This window comes from Aquila chrysaetos, chromosome 11 (assembly GCF_900496995.4).
Source record: "Aquila chrysaetos chrysaetos chromosome 11, bAquChr1.4, whole genome shotgun sequence".
NCBI lineage: Eukaryota > Metazoa > Chordata > Aves > Accipitriformes > Accipitridae > Aquila > Aquila chrysaetos.
Genome location: NC_044014.1, coordinates 21,793,855 through 21,808,510, shown reverse-complemented (window position 1 = coordinate 21,808,510; position 14,656 = coordinate 21,793,855). Strand labels below are relative to the sequence as shown.

At 41.7% G+C, this 14,656-nt stretch overlaps 1 protein-coding gene across 9 annotated transcripts in view; it reads right to left on the bottom strand.

Annotated features, from left to right (window-relative positions):
• LOC115348557 (WASH complex subunit 2A-like) overlaps positions 1-14,656 on the bottom strand; it is a 38,399-nt gene extending 23,743 nt beyond the window's left edge. For 3 of the 9 annotated variants that reach the window (XM_030031440.2, XM_030031441.2, XM_041127503.1), the window contains exons 1-14: positions 14,548-14,649; positions 14,356-14,469; positions 13,698-13,862; positions 11,978-12,043; positions 11,146-11,319; positions 10,376-10,469; positions 9,300-9,358; positions 8,444-8,491; positions 6,987-7,091; positions 6,366-6,453; positions 5,057-5,125; positions 4,568-4,680; positions 2,343-2,412; positions 1,474-1,530 (exon numbers count right to left, since the gene is read on the bottom strand). In XM_030031440.2, coding sequence (XP_029887300.1) covers positions 1,474-1,530; positions 2,343-2,412; positions 4,568-4,680; positions 5,057-5,125; positions 6,366-6,453; positions 6,987-7,091; positions 8,444-8,491; positions 9,300-9,358; positions 10,376-10,469; positions 11,146-11,319; positions 11,978-12,043; positions 13,698-13,862; positions 14,356-14,469; positions 14,548-14,592 — 1,267 coding nt within the window. In that variant the 5' untranslated portion in view covers positions 14,593-14,649. Of the gene's footprint in view, positions 1-1,473; positions 1,531-2,342; positions 2,413-4,567; positions 4,681-5,056; positions 5,126-6,365; positions 6,454-6,986; positions 7,092-8,443; positions 8,492-9,299; positions 9,359-10,375; positions 10,470-11,145; positions 11,320-11,977; positions 12,044-13,697; positions 13,863-14,021; positions 14,135-14,355; positions 14,470-14,547 lie in introns of those variants that run through there. The other 6 variants (XM_030031442.2, XM_030031447.2, XR_005933606.1 and 3 more) reach the window with 5 other exon arrangements.

Below are 14,656 nucleotides of genomic sequence, written 5' to 3'. Positions count from 1 at the left end.
CTTCAGTGATACATGCATGTTGATAGATTGTCTGCAAACACTTTTAGCATTTTTGGTAAAAACTGGCAGCCTGGCTCTGTGCTTATCTTTTTGCTACTTATGTACAGATGCTTGAAAACAGGGCTGGGGGCGGGGGGGGGCGGTGAGGAAAGAGGGAGACTTTAATTGAAAGTTTGACAGAAAGTAGAACAACTGCTATTTGGTTAAAAGTCAGCAGACTGCATGAATTTTGACCAGCACAGCAGCAGTTTATTATAAAAAAGTATATCACGCAATTAGAAAGTGCCACAGAATTGACAGGAATACAGCAACAAAGTTTGATTAATTATTAAACATTCTCAAGTTCCTAAACAAACTGTTCACTGGGAATGTGTTCATCAAGCAACTTTGAATAGCAAAGGAGCCTCAATCTTGGTTTTTCTCTGGTGACTTTAGCCTGTCTACAAGTTACTGAGAGGGAGCAACTGAAGACTTTGAAAATAAATGCTACATATAACTTAATTCCTGATGAACTAGAACAGGACACTGTTAGAACAATGGGAAATGCACTGCTTATGCAACAGTACCTCCAAGAAAGAGCAAAGGATAAAGAAAACCTCAATCTGCTGTCTTAAACTTTGCTACCACATCTTATAATTATATAGAATGACCATTGCTAATGCAATCTTTGATCCTGGAGTAAAAAGGCTGTATTTGTATACATCCTACTCTAAAAATCATCCTGACTAAGGGCTCAGTTAACTGAAGCCATAGTCTTAAAATAGGCCTTTCTTAATAAAGGGCAAAAGTTAAAAGTAAGGTAACTCAATTAGGTGACAACCCTACACAGAGACAGAAATCAAAGTCAGTTGATTCAAAGAGACTGGTGAAACATTTCTTTTCATTGCTCAGCGTTAAGTCTGATATGGAACAGGGATCTTAGTACAATAATTTTTTTTTTTAGCTCTGAGTTATAGATCTGATCCTTCCGCATGTATGCGGGTCCTCCTAACCAAAACCAGAGAAACAAGATTGGTCTTATTTACCTGTGCCACAAAAATATAGCAACTTGATGTTTAAACTGTTCTTCTGTTAACCCAGGGGAACATGATCAAATTGGAAAGATCAAAATGCACTTCCTTCTCAGAGTATAGAGGGAAGGGGTGACTGCATGCACTGCAGACTTAAGCTGTATAATATTAAAGTAACACACATCCTTAAAAGTTCATAGCATAACTCTGGAAGCTGGCAGCTGCTAACATCTGCCATCAATGATATCTACCTTCAGAGCTCCTACAGAATATTGATTATCCATAAAGCATGCTGCAGTTTAGGCCTAGCATGGTAGATGCACCTGTATTTGTCATTAAGCATATGATCAAGCAATGCAGTGCTGCTGTATTTGGATAGTTTTATTCTTTAAAACCTCCCCAGTAGGTTTTAAAGAAAAGAACATTTTGTGCATGAAGCAATTTGCTATTGAATGAATCATACCTGGGAAGAGAGATACTGCACCTGCAGGAACTTTCTTTAAGGACTTTGTAGAGGACACTGAAATCATAGGAAGTACAATACAAATGGATGCACTTGCTTTATGCTGTCAAAGCCTTCAGAACTCTACCATAGAAATAGGAATCTGAGAAGTCTTCTAAGCTCCATTTTTTTTTTTTTCTCAACAGCTCAGAACTCTTTAGACATTCTCCTTGAACTTCTGGGGTTTTGCAGATATATATAACAGTCTAGCTATTCTTCCTCCATTAAAACTCCACAAAACAGCTCTACTAAACTGAAGCTTATAAACATGATATACATTTACACATAGCATTATTTACAAGAGTTCACATTCACACACTCAAACCCACTTCAATACAATACCCTCAAAACAAAATGGCTTAGTCTCCCAACCCATATCTGAAAATTCATCAAATACAATGCTTCAGTAAAGGCTGCGGCAGTACAGAATGTGTGCTCAGACTCCTTAAGGGTCTAGATATGCAGCTAATGGGAAACTCAGATGTGCATTAATCTGCAATAAGAAATCTTTACTTCACTCAAACCCACAACTGGATCCTGCAAAGTACTCTTCAGCAGCAGGATCCCAGTGCATGCAGAAAGCTCTGTCAACATCAGTAAGGACATCCTTTTAGCTCCAGGAAAGTAGGTGTGTGTAAGAGATTGTAGTGAACAAACATATTTAAAATTCAAGGAAAACACAGCTGTTCTCTATTAAGACTGGGAAGGAGAAGAGACTTGCCAACAATTGCTACTTCAGACTTTCTAGTTTGGAAACAAAACAGTCTAGCTGCTAGCAGTGATAAATCACAGCATAGACAGGACTACAGGAGGCAATAATTGGTTCTTACCTTCACTTATTGGGACTCGTTCCTCCCTCTCTTTTGATTCTTCTTTTGGTGCTTCAGCAAAAAGATCACTCTGATTGTAGAAGAAAATGCAAAGGGGTGGAAGTGGTGAATTTGTTTTTTGCAGGAAAAGACAGCTGCTGATTTTCCCACGTTGAATATCCACTTCTAAGCCAAGACAGAGGAGGTAACCACCACTCCCTTCTCAAAAAGATGTCTGCTTATATAGATTTAAACCTAGGTACTCAATCATTAACTTGAGTGCATACATTCAGAAGAATAGCTTTCTGTCTTCTAAAATTTAATTTACACTAATCATCAGTCTGTTTATTGCAGAGAAGGAATGACCTTCTATTTGCACATCTTCAAGGGCTTACACTAATTAATCTACAGCTGTTTAGGTCCTGATTACACCCTTCTAAGCTTTCCTATTGAAGCTTATACAGTAAGGCTTGAAGGAAGAATTCAGGTCAGGACAAGCATAAAAACACTGCTGAACTTCACATGATTAAGATGAATTATTTATATTGTTGTTGCTAAGGGGACGTTAAGACACCTGTATGGTGCAGAGATCGACATTATAGCTCAAAAGCATCGCAGAACACTCCCACAAAAGTCCAGATTTCCAGGAAACCTCCAGATCTTATGAGTACTGACCACTTAATTTCTTGAAAGCCTTTCTCTTATGGGAAGTTGTGTATTAGAGGTTGCCTACCTGGAGAGTCAAAATGCATGGTCTTTGTATAAAGCTTTGTGTAAAGAAGGCAGCAATGCTTAAGACAGGGGAGCACAGGGCTGTGCCAGGGATGTCAGTGATTAATTGCACATTTATCAGTTACTATTTGCCTGTTGATCTATTGTGGCTGCCTTCTGGTACAGCAAGGCCTCCTCCACTGCACAAGGTAAAAGACAGTAAGTTACCTTTCCTAGATGATTAACTTTCAGGTAACAGAAAACCAAGAACAAGCGTATGCAGGCAGGCAACAATCACAGACAAATCTGCTTGGCTGTCCTGTGTGTACAGGATGAGGAAAGTAGTCTTGGCAATAAGCAACCAAGAGGTTCTAATGATAGCTTCACCTGAATTTGCACCGACACAAAGCTGGCTTGCACTAGTGGATTATTTTTTTTATTTTTTTTTTTAAAGCTGTTGGCTGCCACTTAAAAAGAAAGCACGTTAATATTTTTTCAATAAAGGCTGTATTTGAGTGGAAAGCATTGCATAGAACTATCCTCTTCCCTTCACACAATTCCCCTGTTTGGTGCTTGTTCGCTATATTCTGGCACAATAGGTTTGAGGTCAGCTGTACATGTGGCCTCCTTGCAACTTTCAGTTTAATAGCCTCCTCGGCTCCAAGGAACACCTGACTTTTGTTCTAGTTGCAACGAGGAACACAACATCAAGGCAACAGTTCGGCTACTATTCTGGACTAAACTTGACTACTACCAATATCAGCTGGATGATAAAATCAGAGGCAATAATTTACACAGCTGTACTATCAGATTCTTAAGTATCCCTGACATTGAGTTTCTATCCCCTTTCATGTGCACAAACAATGCTAAAATAAGGTCAGAAATGCAATTTGTGCCATTCCTTCATCAAGTTAACTCTAGATACATAGCACAAGAGTAAGCTTAAGGTGAACTTCTCTTGCCTATGCAGGTAACCCAGGAATTGTACAATAACTAGATGAAAGAACACAGCATAATTGCAATAGGGAACTTTTAACAGCATCACTGTCCGGACATGGTACGTGAAAGATACAGTGGGAAGGGCATCATGTTCTCTTTCCTCTCAAACTTCTCCCACACCCAGGGAGAAAGAGAGAATGACAAAATTCAGTAATCTCACAGGCATTTTAATGGAAATCCGCTATTTTATAATAAACAAACTGTATAACATTTGGTTTACCTTCATAGATAAAAGTGAGGTGCTGAGTAAGCTCTGCTGGAATTAGAACCTGTCTAATGTAATGCTAGAACCACACTTGCATCTCTCATCAGCGCCACTGCTCAAGAGAGGGCTTTGTGCCAAGGGGAACATAAGCACCTCACTCGTGTAGTTCTGTTTCTCCACTGGAAAGCTACACTGTCAGACTACACTTGAATATTACCAAGCAACAAAATGCTGTTTCCCCTCCCTGCCCTCCAGAGGTGGGAATTTGTGGGGAACTTTTTTGTTGGTTTTAAAAGGGGCACACACTCAATTTCTATCCTCTCATTCTCACCTCTTCATCGTCAAAGAGACCTGTTCCACCACTGAAGAGGCCACCCCTAGAACCAAATGGTGTGAAGTCTTCATCAGTCAGCTTCGGAGGCTTGAAGATGTCATCATCTTCATCTAGAAGGCACAACAGCCAAGAGCTGTGGTGGGACTGACCAAGTTTCAGGAAAGACAATTAAAGAGACAACCAAAATAAAAACTAGTTTGACCCCATCCCCTCTCTCTTATAAACATGACACATACTAAGAAGATGCTGTAGACAGATTGGGTTGTATGTGGTTGCTCCACAGGACCACATTTAAGGAGGAACTCTCACTAAACCTGTTTCTAGCCTTGTTTTACATGCACATCACAACCTAGATTTGTTTACACACTCACCTTGAAGGATGCTCACTGATATCCTACCCAGTTTCTAGAGTAGATGCCACAATTTCTTAAGCAGTGTCTTACAATCCAACCCACAATTCAAAAACAAGAGAGGAGGATACCCTACCATCTGATGGAACTCTAACTTCCTTCTTCTCTTTCAGGGTTTTTCTTGTTTTGGTCTCTGATGACAGGGCTTTAAGAAAAAAATTTCAAGGCAAAAATAAAATAGTCCACCTTTACTTGTAGGCTGTGATCTAGCTATGGTAAAAAGAACCTAAAAAATAATCTAACCAAGCTGACCTATATGTTTTCATGTGAATCAGCCCACTGAAGCAACTCTACGAAGTACAGGTTCTAAAATTAGCACTTAAAATTGTAGTAGCATCATTCTGTCAGGCACCGTGGGTTCAACACAGTTGCCCACACACAGACTAATGTCACCTGAGATGCCAGAGAGCAACACAGCATTCCAGATGGTACAGATCCCACACAGAGCATGCAGAACCTTTGAGCATCTCAAATGGCTCCAGACCATGGTAGCTTGATTCAGCTACCAAAAGCAAAGCCACAGTTTTATTTCCTCTGGCCCTACAATCACAAGGTTATTTCAATGAATGGAAGATTTCCCAGTAACTGAACAACATAAGCTGGTAGGTTTTATACTGATATCCACAGACCTAGCTTGATTGTTTGAACCATGCAAGAACACATACACACACTCGTCTTGCCTGTTCATGCTTTCAAAATTATCAGTCAAAAGCAGGATCACAAGCAGTTGCCAACCCAGTTTCAGTCAGCTATTTTCAACTCCTGCTTTGCTGCAAGAATGACTACTTGAGCAAGGTCTCTCCCTTTGAAGGGGACACAATTGTAAATACAGTATTTAGTCTAAAATATCACTGGAAACAGTAGCAAGGAAAAGTTCCTCAAAACTCAGGATATTTAAGCCACAAAGAGGAAAAAAACAAACAATGCACACCACATGAAAGCACCAATCTACTGCTTGAGGGGGTTTCCACCGTAGAGCTCATGGAAAGACTACAGTTACCAGTGGTTTCCACATACTTACTTGAAACAGGAGGAAGTACATGTGGTCAAACAGGCAGTTTTGCATGCAGAGGGAGAATCAAATTGGAGAGAAAACCTTTCCAATAACATGTGTGCTTGGGGAGTGACCTGTCTCACCTGAAAGCAATGTGCTTTCCACTATAACACTCAGTGAATTCCAATTCAATCCTGTAAGTTATGGCCAAAAAGTTTTTCAGAACACAAGATAGTGTCTTTAATTCCTCTTGTTGGGCTTTCACCTAATACGTATTCATATAAAAGATCAGTGTAACTTCACATACTGTTATACAGAATCTCCTGTCCAACTCTCTCACAAGTCCCCCACTATCTCACAAGCAGTTATCAAAACTAAAGAGTTAACTTACATGAACGCTCTTCATCCTGTTTGACTGGTACTTCTCCTTTGATTCGGGCTGCCAGCTCATCTGCAAATGATGTTGGCCTCTTCTTTTTCTAAGGAGTAGGGACAAATAACAGCCTATTCCTTATATTACCAATTTGATGCAATTGCAATTATAAATACTGTATTCTATAGCCTCACTTGTGCAATATCCTGTCTAGACTTTGACTGAAGTCCTCAGAAGAGGCAATACAGCTTTCTATGAAGAAAGCAATTAAGGGATTATGCATGCATCAAGAGAAAAAAAAAAAAAGCTTTTTCTAGTCCCTTATGATCACATAATTTTTAATGTCACCTCATTTTGAGAGCATGACAAGCAAGAAGCATTTATCACACACAAATGCAACAAGGGATTTCTTAATGAACTTTAAAGACAGCTTTGATGCCAGCTTAGGGTGCAGGAGTCCCCTAGTTTAAAGGGCTAAAGCCTGAACAACCATGTTGAAAGACCATTCACAATTTTTACAGGCCATCTCCACAGGATCCCATCCCAGGTAACTGAGGGCTACCATTATAATCCCTCTAAGGACAGATTTTTCATGAGGGAAGTCAAATCTCTCCCTCCACGGAGGCAACGATTACTTACAGGCCTTGTGCTTTCATCTAAGTCTCCATCTTCATCTTCCTCTTTTTCAGAGTCAAAGAGGTCACAGCCATCGAAATCATCTTCATCACTCATCTGTGCTGTCCTCTAAAAAAAAAATAATAGCCTGTTGTGTTCCCCTGAAGTTGGCATACAAAACAAGCACAAAACTACATCTGCTTAGATTAAATATTCAAAGCAAACTTACTGAAAGAGGGAAACATTCAGCCAGTTTGGGGTACTTCACAGCTTTTAAGAGGTAAGGAAGGAGTGCCTCTAGCTCCATAAAAGTTGCTGCATTCTCTAGTACACCCCCTGTGCTGCGTCACCGAACATTTCTGGACCAGAGACGCAACTGAGGACACTAAGGCTCTGCTCACAAGGACCATAGCACTACTCTACACAAGCCTGAACTGCTTTGGCTGTGCTGCTTCCCTTAGTTTACAAACTCCTCTCCACTAATGACCTAGTATTTAGCTTTAACTCAGGAACATTGTGATCAGCTAGTAAAATATTATATCATCTTGAGCTATTCATAAGGTGGATAGCAGAATGACAGACAATACATGCCCACATCTTGGCTTCAGTCATGTCAATAAGAAAAAGAGGATGAAAAAGATTAAGCAAATTGTGAGCTGGGGGCCGGCATGGACAGGGGCCCAGAAGTGAAATAAATCACGAACAACCCAAAGATACTTGCTCACCTTAAAATACATCACGCATACAAAGTTACCCTATAAAGGTCAATACAGCTTAATGTAATATCTGAGTACTTTTGTAACATTGTTTTATTAATACATAGATTAAAAAAGGGTTGCTTTTTGAAACATTGTTCTTTTGGTACTAAATCATTTCAGATCGAGGATCCTCACATAAAAGTCTTTTGCAGTGGCACATCTAAACATGGGTAAGATGGCTTCTCCTACTACCACCTACTGCAAACAACTAAAGTCAGGTTGAATTTTTCAATCTAAACATTTATTTTCCCTTTTCATTCATTATCCAAATGGACATACTTTTCAAACATTTAATACTGTTCACGTCTTTGATTTCATGTCATACCCAAACTGCACTATTTCTTACTTCCTGCATAGCAAATTTAGAATTTTAATTATAGACCCAATAATCCCACAGAAACCTAGTTTTCCTGGGGTAGATTCTTTGAACTCTCATGGCTCCAAAGTAATTCCTGAGGAAAACACACATCAGGCAATGCCATCCCACATACACTTTGCATCTAATGATGGCTTGCAAGCATGTCTTTAAGCCCAAGCCAGGTTCAATTTCACAACACAGTGCCATCTGGCCAGGACAATCTTCCCATACAAAGTTATACAAATCAGGCTTAATCAGAGTTTTTAACAGTTAATTGTCTGGAGCTCTTATCTCCTCTTTCTTGCATCCTCACTGTGTCACAAGTGGAAAGTCTTTCAGGTATGTACCAGGGTGTATAACCGTACCGTCTTTTGGTCATCTTCACTAGGGTTTCCAAATTCATCATCTGATTCCTGGAACACAAAAGACCCAAAGACAAGTATTACTTTGTCCAGTGTTAAGGGAGAGGGCCCAGAAACTCTGGACTTGCTTAGGTTTGGACATTCAGATCTCCTCACCATGACCTGACCAAGGAATTTTTTCCCCACCGCTGACCATCTTTATGAATGGAGCTCACTAGGAAGTCATTAATTTAGCAAAGACAGCAAGCTCCATCTGACATTGCATTTGAGTAACTCAAAAGGGATTTAACTTTAACTGAGCAAAGACACCAAAATCAAACTCCTCAGGAAAAAGGGAGTGCTTCCATAGCACAGTTACAAAGCAGAGACATCCCAGCCAAGGCAGGCAAAACATACCAGAAATTGATAGCCCAATGCAGCAGATTTATGATGCAAAGCCTGAAGGTACATTACTGACACCTACTTAACCTTTAAACTTGCTCCTGTTAGTCTCCATCCCATTCTTTTAACTGTAATTTACAACAGATTTGTTCTCCATAAATGCAATTCTTGATAAGAATCCAATTTGCTTCACAAAGTGAAATTAGACTGGAATAAAACTCTTCAGTTTGAAGTATTCTACTATAATAGCAGTTAGAGCCAATACCACTTCACTGCTCCTCTGAAAAGCTGCAGAGGAAACTACTGCATAAGAATAATAACGAAAAGCACATTAACCATAACTGACATAGGGAACAGACATTGTGCAATATTATCTTGAGACCCCACATGAAAAAGAGAGGTGGTAGCTAATGGCCTCACACACACCAAGGACTCATGAATGCCCAAAGTAGCTGGTGCTCTGTCACTTGTCACTTACCTCTTCATCCTTCTCTTCACTGTCAATTACACTTCCACGATCACTATCTACTGATCCTTCTATTTTAAATGAAAACAGAAAATTTAAGATCAGACATGACATCTGTACACAGAGCAATGTGGTCACCAGACATATCAAAAGCAACTTTAAAGGCTTTGCGATGAGAATTAAAGATCAGGTGGAAGAGAGTGGTTTGGAAGAGCTTTGAAGGCCGCTAAAATTATAGAACTTTGCATTTCTAATACACAGAGCACAGGTGTCATGGTTTAACTCCAGCCAGCAACTAAGCACCATGCAGCTGCTCACTCACTTCCCCCCCACCCAGTGGGATGGGGGAGAGAATCAGGAAAAAAAAAAAAAAAGTAAAACTCTTGGGTTGAGATAAAGACAGTTTAATAGAACAGAAAGGAAGAAAATAATAATGATAATGATAATAATAATAATAATTAAAAAATGACAATAATAATAATCATAAAAGAATTGGAATATACAAAAACAAGTAATGCACAAAACAACTGCTCACCACACAGACCCATGCCCAGTTAGTTCCTGAGCAGTGATCCGCCCACCCCCAGCCAACTCCCCCCAGTTTATATACTGAGCATGACGTCACATGGTATGAAATATCCCTTTGGGCATTTTGGGTCAGGTGCCCTGGCTGGGTCCCCTCCCAATTTCTTGTGCCCCTCCAGCCTTCTTGCTGGCTGGGCATAAGCAGCTGAAAAATCCTTGACTTAGTATAAACACTACTTAGCAACAACTGAAAACATCAGTGTGTTATCAACATTCTTCTCCTACTAAATCCAAAACATAACACTATACCAGCTACTATGAAGAAATTAACTCTATCCCAGCCAAAACCAGGACAAGTTACTGAGAAGTTACTGCTTTGCATACCGGAAAAGTAGTTGTTACAGCATGATGCACTTTTTTTTTTTCCTCAGCTAATTACAGTGTGCATCTAAACATGCAAGAACATTACGCAGTATAACCCAAGCTGTGAGTTAAAACAGACCAAAGTCTTAGATTAGGAACTAGTTACTCACGTAGGAATAGAAGATCATGCCAGCACATACCTTCACTAGAGATATCTCCAAGGCCAACATCATCTTGTTCCATAAACTGCTGAGAGCCAATCAAGTAAGGCAAAGGCCTGTCAATATAGAGATCCTGGAAAAAGACAACATCAGGTCTTTCTGACATCTAGGAACAGCTCTACATTGCTGATGAAGACAGAAGTCTTACGCCCCTTGTTTTAATTCATGGAAGATACAAGCTTCTTTAAAGTGAGTCCCACCAGACACATGCCTCAAGTCAGCATGCAACTGGGTGGGCCAGCTGACGTTTACTCCTTTTTAACACAGTCAAAGAAGGGGGCTACTTTAATTTGTGTGGTCCCAACTTGTTTTCTAGGTGTCATCTAACAGAAGAATATCCTTGCAAAGACTTGCAGGCATCAGTTTTATACCAAATCCTGCACCTAGGGTTCTTAATTACTGGGAGACTAAAAACCACTTCTTAAGATATGGTTTGTACCGAAAAAGCATGAAATTTAAAGGTCCCACTCCACCCAGAATTGAGGCTTCCCTTTCCAAGTTCACTGCTGTAAAACTAACTCCCTTTAGGGTGCCATACCTTAAGGCTAACCCGATTGCAAGACAAGCAGGCTACACAAAGAATAGCTCAGCAAGGAGCACTTCTCCTTCAGATATAGTCATCAGATGCTCCTTTTAGGTAGCGAATATCAATTTTATACCAATGCAGTGATACTGCTGACAGAAACAAAGAGCAAGTCCAACAAAGCGAAACACAAACCCATGCTTCCAGCAAGAACAGGTCTCTGTACCTTTGGCTCAAGTATCAGTTCCACCCTTTCGTTACTTTCTTCCTCTTCTGAGTCAGAGTTGCCTGCTTTGATGTCTAGCTGTTCAAACGCACTGTCCAGAACTTGCAACCCATAATTCACTGCTGCTTGGATTTTGGGGATCAGATCAGCTTCTTTCTGTTCCCGTGTCTTTTCCTTTAGTAACAGGAACAACACATTCTCATTGCATTTTACTCAAGACCCAATCTCACTGCAACATGGATGCAAAATTTTAACTTCAAATTAGTACAATGAAAGCTTTTTCATTATATGTAAGAGAAAGACCTTCAGAACCTTTTTTTGCTTGATTTAATTCACCTTTATCACTCCCAGAAACAGAGGTGTTCTAAACATCCACACTAGCTCCCAGCCCATCAAGGGAACATTTATGGTATGATACATCTAGACTGTAAGATACATAAAAAGCTCTCTGAGTTTTTATCCCTAGGAATTGCAGTCAGATTCTGCTTCCCCAATTCACTACCTCTGAATCCAGTAAGAAGGCCCAAGGCTTCAGTTCGCTTGCTGAAAAAACATGCATAGCCATTTGAAAATAAACACATAAGCCTCGTCTACTGGACACAGCATTGAGCTTGGGGAGGCCCTAACAGATTATCATACACTGTAGTAGGCTCCAATGTTACTGTCAACTTTATGTTTGAATGACACACGCTGTCCAAGAGAGAAACTTCAAGGAGAAAGGAAACAGTTTGGTTTGTAAGCTGTAAATGTCCACAAAGTAAGTTTGAAAATGAGAAGGTAGACAAATGCTGCAAACATACTGCCAACACTCAAGGCAGCTTAAGTTAACTACCTGCTCTGTTTTGTCTCCGGCATCAGCTTTGGGAATAGGCTCTTCCACTTCTTCATCGTATACCCTCTAAAAAGTCAAGCAAAATTAATTCAAGTAAGAACAACATACTGCTGCAGGGGCTAAACCATAGGCACCACCAACAAAATAAAATACACTGTTAATATGTAACTAATTACACATTAATTCATTACACATTCAAAAAAAAGAAGCCATGGATGATGCCAAGCACCTTCATAGCCTCCTTCATGCACTGGAGTCATCACCCTGAGGTTACCATCAGGCAGCCTCTCAACCCAACTGACTTAATTCAAGACTGCAAATGTCACTGCAGTAGTAGAAGACAAGTTGACCATTTAACCCTGTTCACAGACTGACTTGAATATGTTAAGAAAAGCACTGTTTTAACCCCCCTAACATAAAGCTATTCTAGAAACCTTCAAAGTCAAATCTAAGTTTACTTATGGGCTGTCTATTTTCCTTTTGTTTTCTGTCATTTAGTAGCTTTCCTTCCTTTGTGTTTACCCTTCTCCTGTACTTACAGAGAAGGTTCACATCCGCCCTCAGCCTTCAGTTTGTTCTGATGATCCCTCCCATCCAGCTCTTTTAGCACTCTTTTGTAGAATCAGCTACAAGGAGACACAGGGGAATAAAAAGTCTCCCTTGAACCTGAAAACCTAAATCCAAATCTCTCAAACACAGGTGCAGTTATCCCCTGGGAACAGACAGATCTCTCACATAAACGAAACTGAGAACTAGAAATGAGGACCTATTTCTGTGCACTTAAATTTGGGAACAAACAGCTTCAAGCACCCAGGATTTAAGACGTTTGGTACAAACTGTTCTCACCAGAATCATTATGCTGAACAGCAAAGGTATGCCAGAAAAGACATTGCAGCTCTGAAAAAAACCCCAAACAACTAGCACCACCACCACCACCAAAAAACCCCACAACAGAAATCCAGATTTTCATCGTCTTGTCCTCTTGCCACCATCTTTCCAATAATAGCATCATGACTTCAGATGAGACATGCATGGCCTGAGTACAATGCTGACCAAAACAAAATAGCCAATAAAACTCACAGTGCTAAAAAACCCTCCACAAATCTGAAAGACTATTAAAGCTCTACATTGTAATTATACACATGCTCCTAGTGATACAATGTTGTAACAGGCTTTCAAGTCTAGCTTTTACCTTTCTAAAATAGCAATATTCATGAAGCCGGAACATTAACCAACAAATATGCTCATCATGACCAAATGTAACAGACAACTGCCTGCAGTCCAACACCTTTAGTACCAACTGCTTTTAGTGTAAAATAGCACCACTGGGCAAATTTACAGCATCATATAACATTCCTCATATTTAGACAGCCAAGTCCAGACAAATGCTACATTCACACTACCTGTAAAGATATACCAAGACATCCCAGAGATCCCAACTCATTCATAGTACTAAAAACAAAACCCTGATCTCCATGTCACATATAAGGAAGGAAGAAGGAAGGTACCTCAGAAGAGGCAAAAGGGAATCTGCCAATATTGGCTAGTGTATCACTCACGAAGGAACTGCGACACCCTTTAACAGAAAGCAATGAAAAGCCACTTCACCTCTAAATTAACATCAGACTTGCCAAAAAGTCAAATCACTTCTCCACACTACAGCGAGGGACAACACCAATGTTTGAAGTACAAGTTTGATGCTGTACAAGAACATACTCACATTCTCTATGAACTGTGTATTGGACAACATAAGAAAGTCATTGAAGACATTATGAAGGCGACAGTCTGCGGCTTTTGTTTCACTAATCAATCCATCTACTTGCTTTTTGATTTCATGAGTCCTGGAAATGGTTTGCTGCGAGAACTCTTGTAGAAAATGCAGAAGCTGTTTACAACAGAGAAAAGCAATAGTCAGCATCCAACCCCTTTTTCTTTTGGCACCGTTTGTGACACAGGCAGACTTGATCACACACTTCAACTGAGCATCGAATGAAACACAGTCTAGACTAGAGCACCCCAACGTACACCCAGGACCACGTCTCACCCTGCTTCATTCTGCATTTCTTTTCGGGCCAACTCCTCATGCTGGTGTTCTCACCCGGGCCGGAGGGTTAAAGCAACGGGAGAGCCCGCCGACCGCCGGACCCTGACCGGGGCTGCCCCCCGGGGGCCGCCACCAGACCGGCCTTCCCGAGGTAGGCGGGCGGGCGGGAGGGCCGACCCCCGGCCGCTGCTCGGGCCAGCGGGCGGCAGCACCGCCCCGACCGACACCTCCCAGGCCCCGGGGCAGGCCGCGGCCGGGGTAGCCGCGGCCCGCGCACCCCTCCGGTCCCAGGCTCAGCCTCGGGCCCGGGCCCGGGCCCGGCCGCACCGCTCACCCCGGCGTCCGAGGCCAAGGACCAGCTCTGGCTGCCCTTTCGGATCTCCTCCAGCGACCAGGGCCGCTCCCATACCGGCGCCGGCTCCGCCGCGTCCCGCGGGGCCCCGTTCATCTGCGGGAGAAGGACAGTGAGCCGAGAAGCCGGTGCCGTAGCCGCGCCCGGTCCGGACGCGCCCGCCCCGGCGCTCACCGTGACCGCAGGCCGCGCCGCTCCCCCCGCGCCCGCCGGCGCCATCCGCCGCGCCGCGCCGCCCGGCAGTCAGCTGAGCGCCCTCACGTGACTCGCCGCCCGGCCCGGC